Source organism: Orycteropus afer, unplaced genomic scaffold (genome assembly GCF_000298275.1).
Source record: "Orycteropus afer afer isolate SDZICR_OR568_19922 unplaced genomic scaffold, OryAfe1.0 scaffold00023, whole genome shotgun sequence".
Classification (NCBI taxonomy): domain Eukaryota; kingdom Metazoa; phylum Chordata; class Mammalia; order Tubulidentata; family Orycteropodidae; genus Orycteropus; species Orycteropus afer.
Window position 1 is genome coordinate 17,470,085 of NW_006921610.1, and position 10,079 is coordinate 17,480,163.

At 37.2% G+C, this 10,079-nt stretch overlaps 1 protein-coding gene across 1 annotated transcript in view; it reads left to right on the forward strand.

Annotated features, from left to right (window-relative positions):
- GTDC1 (glycosyltransferase like domain containing 1) overlaps positions 1 to 10,079 on the forward strand; it is a 382,022-nt gene that overhangs the window by 290,964 nt on the left and 80,979 nt on the right. Inside the window, exon 4 of the mRNA XM_007934950.2 lies at positions 3,865 to 4,200. Coding sequence (XP_007933141.1) covers positions 3,865 to 4,200 — 336 coding nt within the window. The remainder of the gene's footprint in view (positions 1 to 3,864; positions 4,201 to 10,079) is intronic.

Sequence of the window (10,079 nt, forward strand, 5' to 3'; positions counted from 1 at the left end):
TTATACCATCAGGGAATTTTTCTTCAAATTCAGCTGAAGTTTTTCCATTCTTAATTTCATGTCATTGCTCTTAGTTATATCCCCTTGTACCAGGCTAAATAATAATTCTCTTTCCTTGGAGACTCCTAATATGTACTTTTCTAGTTGTCACTTAACCATACTATTCATATTTAGCTGTAATCTGTCCTCATAAATCAGTTCTTCCATTGCCTTAATCATTATTATTGCTTTTCTAAGAACTCTCTAATTTTCAAACATATACATTTCTCAGATGCCCCAGATGAAATCAGCATTCACACAAATATTCTATCCCGACAGACTTAGTAGCAGCCTTCCCAGACAACAGGATCCTTGGCTAAGTGGTATCAGTCAGCTGGGTCAAATCAGCCCACTTCATCATGTCAAACTCAAGACAGTCTAAATAGAGTTTTCCATGTGACTTACTAGCATGCAAGGTTTATTTTATTTTAATTTCATGAGGTTTATAAGCTGACTTTTTGATTACTGTCCATATTTACATTCTTCATATTTTCATGTCCTTTTTCACCACCACCTATCAAGTCAGTCAGCCGCAACCGGCGCTAACATGGGATTGTACTCATCCTTAAGAACATTTAGGAAACATGTTGAATAAAAGCAGGCCTTGCACCTTGCCCACAGCTAAATTCCTTGTCATTTACCAATTCCCATTGTTTACAACCCTTTAGCCAATCCCCTATTCTTTTAATTTGCATTTTGCTCACATGCTAGCCAATATAAATGGATTTTATGAGTAAGATGGGTCATGATACTGCTTTCTAAAATGAAGATATGTTGTTTCAGTGCACATCGATTTTTTTATTGTGAAGCCTTCTTGTACTAAGTTTGTAATTCTGTTTAAATCCTTTTTAAGCTTGCTTGGCGTTCTTTATCCGACATAAACAAATAGGTTACTTTGCCTGCTTTATTGTTGTTTTCCTGATATGTACAGATGTTCCTTCTCTTACCATTTGTTCCGTTTGTTTAGGAGAAGTTGAAGATGCTGTCATAGTCATTTTTTTTTAACCTTTTGTAGTGATCACTGGAACCATTTCTTTTTTTTTTTAAGTTCCTTAGAATTGCCTCAGTATTTTGAATTTCTTTCAGGAAGAAAGTTGATTAGTTTTCTTAATAATTTAGAATCTCTGAGGTTTGAAACTGTGATCTGTATATGCCCAGTTTTTTTTTTTTTTTTTTTAAATAAAGGTTAATTTCTTATTTTATTCATGTATATGTAGGAGTTTAGCACCATGGTTTGTGTTTTATCTGTCTGTGTCTATCTATCTATATATATATCTATATATAATATCTATATATTAGTCATCTATTTACTAAGGAGTCCTTGGGTGGTACAGGTGGTTGAATGAGTACTAGCTCAAAGATTGACAGTTTGAACCAACCCAGAGGCACACTAGGAGGCAGGCCTGTGATCTGATTCTAAAAGGTCACAGCCTTGAAAACTCAATGGAGCAGTTATGCTCTACACGCATGAGGTCAACCATGACAGCATTTATTACTTAAGGGGCTTCTTATGTATATTTGGGTAATTTTTCTCAAAGTATTTGAAATCAAAATAGATATTTAAAGAGATTTATGAAACAAGCTCAGAAGCATCCAAAATAAGCTTTCTGATTCTGGAACGTGCACAGCATACTACAGTATGACAGCCAAAGACTTTGTCTGCAGCTTACAGTCGAATCCCCACTGTTCCTTAGTGTTGCTCATCAGCCCTTGACATTAGATCTCATTTCTACCCTCTCCCTGTCTTCATAGTGACAGTTCTGATCCCTCTGCTCACTTCTTAAACCCCATTTCTGCCTCTACTCACATAAGTTGAAACAGATGACCTGGCCTAATGCTTTAGTGACACAACTCCTCAGATTCCGCACATCGTCTAAAACTGTTTCTTCAGCTTGGCTTTTCTCTCCTTCTTCCCTGATCTTTGCAAGAAAACTAAGGTTGTTCCCTTTTACAAGGCCTCATTTTCCCCCATGACAAGAATCCCCATTATCATCCATGCCATACAGTTGTTCTATTTTCATCTTGGAAATATTTCTTCAATATCTTGTTCTCTTCCCCAGCAAGTCCCTCCAAGAGTTCCCTATGTCACTTGCCCAGCTTTAAAAAAAAAAAAAAAATCAGCTTCACACACACACACACACACACACATATGCCATAACCTCCTGAAATCTGGTTTCTTTTAGCACCACTCCATAAGAGCTGCCTTAAGGAGGAGCCAGTGACATGCTAGATGGTAAAACCAAAAGCTGCTTGTTTTTGGTGCTGCCCCACCTCCGGAGGATTTTACACCCTTTTCACATATTCTTTTAGAGCTCTTGGTTCATTTTGGTAGTGTGGTGTTGCTCTCTCGGATCCTTTTCTACTCTTCCAAATGTTCCTTCTTGCTCTTCTTCCATGGTTCTTCTTTCTCGCCTACCTCTTAAATGCACATATTCTCCATGCTTTCACTTACTGCACCATCTAAGGGAGGGAGCCAAGTATCTGGATGAGCCTCAGGGACTGACCCAAGACCTCAGTGGTCTGGCCTCCCTCTACCTCTCCAGACCTCAGATCCTCAGATCTCCATCCCAGCCTATTTGAGTTGCATGTTATTTCATGAAAATTCCAAGTTTCATACCCCTTTTGCTCTGATCACACTGTTTTCTCCATTCAGAACTTCCCCCTGCCTGCCTTTCAAAAACCTTCAAGTAAAACCCTCTATAAGCCTTTATTGATGCCTCAGGTTAGAAGTACTCTCTTGCTCTCTGCAGTTTTGATAGTGGGAAGGTCCAGTTTTTATCTAGTAGGTATCAACGAATGTCAGTTGGCTATTCACATGTCCATCTCCCACTCTTTCTGTTCTAAGCACTAATGGTTTACCTCCCCAATATACTTATATAGCCTCTGTTTCATATGCATGACTCAGGTTTCAGGAATTTTATTTTTCAAACTACATTTTATCTGGCTCTTTCTATCAATAAATGACAGGTACTGAATTCTCTATGGTAATATTTTATGAGAAGACAAGGAGGAAATGATATATAAAAAAGGCGCAGGAATAGACTTCAAGAAATTTAAAAAGGACAACTTAATTTAAAAAATGTGTACAGGTGACCAGGAATGTAGATATTCATGTGAGCAGAAATGGCTGGTGTTAATCAAAGTTTCAAACATTTCTGTAGGTTAAAGAATAAGTGTGGCCTTAAAGTAAGCACTGGCTCATGTGGTGACTGGAAAACACAAAATGGAAATCCAGAAAGATGGGTTAAGGAAGAGTGATAAACGATTGTTCTAGTCTTATTTTTTATGGTATGTGTTCCTTTGTCTAGAAATAACTATTGCAAAAAGGAAGGGAGGTTTGGGCCGTGAGTCTCTAACTTGGTAAAGGTTTTTAAAGTCCATAAAGAGGCTCTGGTGGTGTGCAGTGCCCAAGGCATTTGACTGCTAACCACATGGTTTGTAGTTCAAACCCATCAGCCACTCTGCAGAAGGAAGATGAGCAGTCTACTTCCATAAAGATTTATGGCCTTGGAAACCCAGTGGGAGTCACTATGAGTCAGAATCAACTCGATGGCAGTGAGTTTGGTTTGGTTTTAGGTATACAAGTTTTATACCCACAGAAACTCTTTGGAAACCAACTCAAAGAGAGCCTTGTCTAATTCCAAACTTTTGTACTTTCTCTAGATGACAACTACTTTCTGTGATTTTTTTCCTAGAATTTTTGTTACATCTTCATTTTATTTGTTCTCAGTATTATGCATCATCATCTTGCCCCTACAGAAAAGTAGAGGACAAATTTAAAATATTATTTTCAGTAAAACTGTATTGCATTCCCTTTTGTAACAGATTCATGCCCAAGCACAAAACAGCCCATTTAAAGAAGATGCTTAAAGGAACCGGCAGCGCTGTGCCTTCCATGGCTCTTTCTTCACAACAGGAGCAGAGAGGTTTTGAGAATGTGTTGAAGCATTTTACATCAGGATCTGGACTCTGTGATGCACTTTCTGGCCTTACAACTGCACAACAAGAAAGCCTGGATACCTCATTAATTCAAGTGTCAGACCTGAACAAGTCCAACTCATCAGATAATACAAACTCTTATCCAACTCTTAATCCCTGCAACATTTTGGGTGGAGTTGATGATCAGGAAAGACCATTGCACATTGTCTGGCCTCACAGGTGGTAAGTTCAAGACATGTCAATTTAGTAAGAATTGTGGTAACAGAAAATATATTCTCCAAATTGATTTATTTAATTTGCTATTCCTGTGCCTTTAGAAAAAGATCATTTTAATGTGGTAGTGCAACTAAGGTGTTCCAAAAGTCATACTACTCAAACTCTTTATATTAATAGCTGTTTGCTTAGATAAATACAGGTAATTATTTGCAATAATTTCCTCAACTAACAGCAGAGGTTAGGTAGTTCTGGAAAATCAAATCTTGTTCCAAGAAGTTTCAAAATATAAGAAAGAATGTATTGCTCTGTATATTCTCAGCAACAAAAAAATAAAATAGATGAAAAATAAATATAAGAAAGAATGAATAGGATTCTATTTTATATTTATATACATATATGTATTTCAAAGTAATTTATATATACACATTGATAAGCAGTATTAAGGAGGAGCTCTGGTAGCATAGTGGCTAAAGCACTTGACTGCTAACCAGAAGGCTGGCGGTTCAAACCCACCAGCCACTCCTCGGAAGGAAGGTTGGGCAATCCTACTTCCGTAGTGATACTGCCTCGGAAACCCAAGGAGGGGTCGCTATGAGTTGGGGCCAACTCGACAGCACACAACAACAACAACAACAACAAGCAGTATTAACATTAAAACAAGAACAATTAGCATAATTTTCTAACTTGATCATTTTCAACTGGGTGCCTTCACTTTACTTGGCATAATGTATGTCCATATATTAGTAAATATTTTCCTTCTCCAAAATAGCTCAGTATTAGGCTAAGCAAAATACTCTCTAGAAGAATCTTTTCTGAGCCGAGGAAAACCCACTGCAGCATATAATCAGACCAAATATAAACTCACAAATTTAACCCAGCCTTCTATAAATTAGGATTTAAAGAGGTAAAATGTCCTGATCATCTTCTAGTATTAGGCATGAACACTTTAATCTAGTTTTCATTCCTCCCAGTTAGTTTAATCTGCATGCGGCCTGATTAGAGTCCACGTCCCCCACAGATTATGGGCTCTTTATTGCAGAGATGCTGGGCTGATCATTAGGCCCCATTTTCTGAGAACAACTGTTCGCAGGTGAAGTAATCAGCACACCGCCCGGCCAGGCAAAGCGCCTTTGCTGAGGATCTGACTTCCAGCACATTAAAACTCCTGAAGCTCTCCCAGATTATCGGCAGCATCTGGTACCTAAAGGGATTTTCATCTTTGACTCCAAATGTATGAATGTAAAATTTTAGGATTGGAAGTTGATGTGGAATGTATTTGGGATTTGTTTACTCAACTCCACACTTCCAACCTATCCTTTCTACAGTAGTAACGTTTATTTCAAATCATATCATATTTGACTTACTATGTGCCAGTGTTCAGTATTCTTTTATGTTCCCTTAAAATGTAGGAGAACTCTATGAGGTTAAGAGGAAAAAGAGATGCATCATTTATTCCCTTCTTAAAAGGCTTTTCTTTTATTCTGCTAATCCTTAGTTGTCTCTGAAGTAATATATACTGGAAGAAAATCAGCTCTAAGAAGTTTGGTTCTGGGTCATCCTGAAAATGCTAAATTAAATAATTTGTAGACTCCTATTGCAAAACAGCATAATGATATGGGGGGAAGAGTGAGAACCACATTATTCAGTACTTTGCACAAAATAAGACAGACCTATGTTAATAAAATTAACAATATTAAATTGAATAATTCTCTCTCTTCCTTTGTATATTTTTGCTTTAATTTAATTTAATTGCCTAAAGTTAGTTGCTTAAAGAGATGCAGCATTATGTTTGTGCACATTCTTATTGTTAAAGCTAAATTATTTTTAATTTGGAGAAGAGGGGGAAAAAAAGCCGCATCAGCAAGAGTAAATGCCAAAATATAAAAGTAACACATTCATCCTTACGGGTAATATAGTAGAACATTGGAAACTTGGAGGTTGCCAGACACATAGCTAACATTAGGGCTAATTTTGAAAATCTAGCGTGCAGTCAATTTTACTGATGCCTGGGGACATACAAGGTAGAAGCTGACAAGAGAACTAATTTTGTTTGGGTTATTTACTGCTATGCATCATCCGCGGGTTCCCGCCTGACACACAGCTATATGAAGGGGATATTATCACACACTAAAAATTTATGTTGACATTCGATATTTGTTCAATATGTCAGCAGTATTACTTCCATAATCAAAAGAGTAAGAAAAAAGAGAAAAGAAAAGCACTTTATGCTCATATAGATATATCTTTTTAATAACAGTCTATAAGGTTAATATAGTTTACCTTTGAGAGTATACAATGAAAACAAGCAGGGTTAGGAGGGGAAATGACAGAAAGCATCAACCCGAGCTGTTTGTTTGCCATTACCTAAGCGAGCCATGTCAGCTCTCTGGCCCGCGTCTGATAGCTATTTGTTGTACAGAGAGCACAGCATAAAAAAAATATCAAACTCTTAATACTATTGTGTGCCCATAACCATCTGTCACTGCTAGCCTGGAGATGAGAGGAAGATTACGAGGAATAAACACTGAGCCGCCGAGCATTGGTAAAGCCTTCGGGCAAAAAACTCTTGTGGGGACATCAAAGACATTCTAATTCCGAGGCAGTCAAGGATTACAGTGTGTAACCTGTGCTGACAACAGATAAATGACTGGCAATATTGTGCCAGAGCTGTTGGGTCCTGCATGGAGTACTGATGATGATGATGATGATGTTATCTTGCAGAATGGACTCTGCTGGGATAATTTTATGATAAAACACTTTTTTCAAATGCCACTGGGTCTAAGCAGACATTTACTAGCTACAGGGGTAGCAATCAGTTTCTTTAAAATTTACTGTTCTAAGCCCATTAGAGTTCCAACGCAGCAAGACTCTTCAATGAAAATCTGAAATGCCTATATTTTCTTTAGGAGAATATATGCAAATGTTGTAAGCTGAACTCCTACCCTTTAGTGGTAGATGTGTTATCATCTGATTTATGCAAATTTGCTCATAAAAATACAGTTTATTTTTAATTGGTGAATATGAATTAGAAAATTAAGATTCTAGTTCAGCATTCATCAAACATCCTCTTACAAACACACATTTATTTAGACCTCTGATTACATGGGTAGAAATCATATACTTGACCAGTCAATATGAATTGTATTGTAAAGGAAACCACAGTTTCTACTGGACATGACCAGATTTGTGTTTCTTATTGAACCCTCTTAGTTTGAGCCTCCACTTGTGCTTCAGATATTCTCATCAGTTTTAAGAAATACTGTAACTTCCTGCTTGAAAGGGTGTTTTCTTCAGAGTAGCATGAAAGAAACTCTTCGCTCTGTTGCATTTTTGCCTTGGCTATCTATGTGTGTTTTCCAGAAGGAGGTATTCTGGGACATGAGGATGCATTGACAATTTTTTCCTGTTAACATCAAGGAGAAATGGACACTGGAGAGGGCAACAGGGTTTTTAGATCCTGTCATTACCTTGCCTAGCAAAGCAAAAATAAAACCCTCCTCCTTATCATAAAAAATATCCTCATGAAATCATGCAGTTGCAGTAGCCAACACTAAAAATGAAGTGATGCTGACCTCATTGTGTTAGTTCCACGCTGGGATCATGAATGGTCTAAAATATAGTGTTAGCCTCTAACATATCTCATACTAAGTCAACCAAATGTAGAGCCTACTTGCTAGGAAATGTATCAAAATCAAAAGTGACATTTTTCTAGAAGATACATTCTGGCTTTAAATCTGTGTTAAAATGTCTGTGCATGAGAACAGGCCCTTAAATGCAATGCTTGCCCCCTCTCTTCATTCTTTCTGAATCTGAGCTTGTCAAGGATTATAGTGTGCAACCTCTGCTGACAGTAGATAAATAACTGACAGTATTTTAGCAGAGTTGCTGGGTTCTCTGCAGAGTAATTTGTTTTCTCCTTTCTACCCAGTCTTTAATGTTTTGTTATAAACATCTATAGCAAGACTTGGTTAATAGAAATGACTTAACAGCAAAAGATCTGTAAAAAATAGACTGCAATTGGCAGTGCTTTTTTTTTTTCTTTCCAAATATTATAACATTGTACCAATTTCCAACTTTTATGTAAATGTTCTCTTTATTATAATGGGCAAAAAATATATAATGTCAGAGGAGAGGAAGCCCAAGTTTATAAGACTTTTAAAGAAATGCACTATCATGGCTGTGGTTCTCAAACGTTTTGATCTCAAGAGTCCTTCACACTCTGAAAAATATTGGGAACACCAAAGAGCTTCGCTTTGTTGTTGTTGTTGTTAGGTGCTGTTGAGTTGGCTCCAACTTACAGCAACCCTACTACGTACAACAGGACAAAACATTGCCCAGTCCTGCACCATCCTCACAATCCTTGCTTTGCTTGGGCCCATGATTGTAGCCATTGTGTCAATCCATCTCGTTGAGGGTCTTCTCCTTCACTGATTGCTACTTTGTCAAGCATGATATCCTTCTCCAGCGAATGCTCCCTTTTGACAGCATGATCAAAGCAGGTGAGATGGAGTCTGGCTATTCTCACTTCTAAGGAATATTCTGGATATACTTCTTCCAGCACGGATTTGTTCATTCTTCTCACAGTCCATGGTACTTTCAGTATTCTTCACCAACACCACAATTCAACAAAACTCATTGTCATCGAGTTGATTCCTAATCATGGTAACCCCAAGTTGCCATCATTGTTCAAAAGTAGATTGCCTGGCCTTTCTTCCAGGATGTCTCTGGGTGTACTCAAACCTCCAGCTTTTAAGTTAGCGGCTGAGCATGTTAACCATTTGCACCACCAAGGACTCATCAATCAATATTTACTCTTTGACAACTTAAAACTGAGAACACTTTTAAAATATATATTAAATCTTTTAAAAATAACAATAGTGAACCAAGTATATGCTAACAAAAATCATATATTTTTATTAAAAATAACTATATTTTCCAAAACAAAAATATTAGTGAGAACAGTAACATTATTTTACATTTTATAAAATATCTGCTATCTGCCTAAATAGAAGACAGCTGGATTCTTCATATCTGCTTAAGTTTTCAATCTGGTGCATTATGTTCTTTTGGTTAAAGTTTACGAAGAAAATCCTGCCTCATACGGAGATGTAGTTTCAAAAGGGAAAAGAGTTTTAATGGCCTGTTTAGATTATTGTGTATATTCTGATACTACACCATAATTTGACAAGTAGGAGTTTCTTAAAGGTTGCTTGCAAATGTGGAATATGAAACCATATCACTGAGCTCTTTGTCCTCTATTACTTAGAATTTGAGTGGATTTTGTAACGTCATGTACTGCTCACTTGGAAAGTATCAGTTGACTGAGTTAACTGTGTTAACACATCTCATAATACTTTCACACAAAATCACGTCTGTTAATATTACCACTGATCTCATCAGAGAATCCTTAGGTATTGGGAAGCTGTCAAGCTAATGGTAGAGATACAAGTTTTCCAAAATTCTACTTTTCACTACAGATCTCAAACTTATATTATCAGGTGTTTTCTTTGAGATGACAAGTTAATTTGAGAAAATGTCTGCCAATTACTCAAGTCTGATTAACCATTGCTTGTCTATTCATTATTTTTTCAAGTAAAAATGGTATGTCATGAAAAAGCAGATAGCATTGCTCACAACTCAGTCATAGAAGTTTTTAACTTACAAATGGGATAGCCATTATGCTTTGATATGCAGTACAAGTGCTTTATGCATGTTTCTGGTGTCATTGCACATTAAAAGCTGTCTATGGAAGGGATTACAGATGAGGAGAGACAACTCAGGGATGCCCAAAGTAGCAAGCGGGAAGAGCAGGAGAAAGGGGATTAAAAGCCAGGAAGCCAGAGAGAAGAGCAATCAGCTGAAGGGATTAGGTGAGGAGAGGCAAC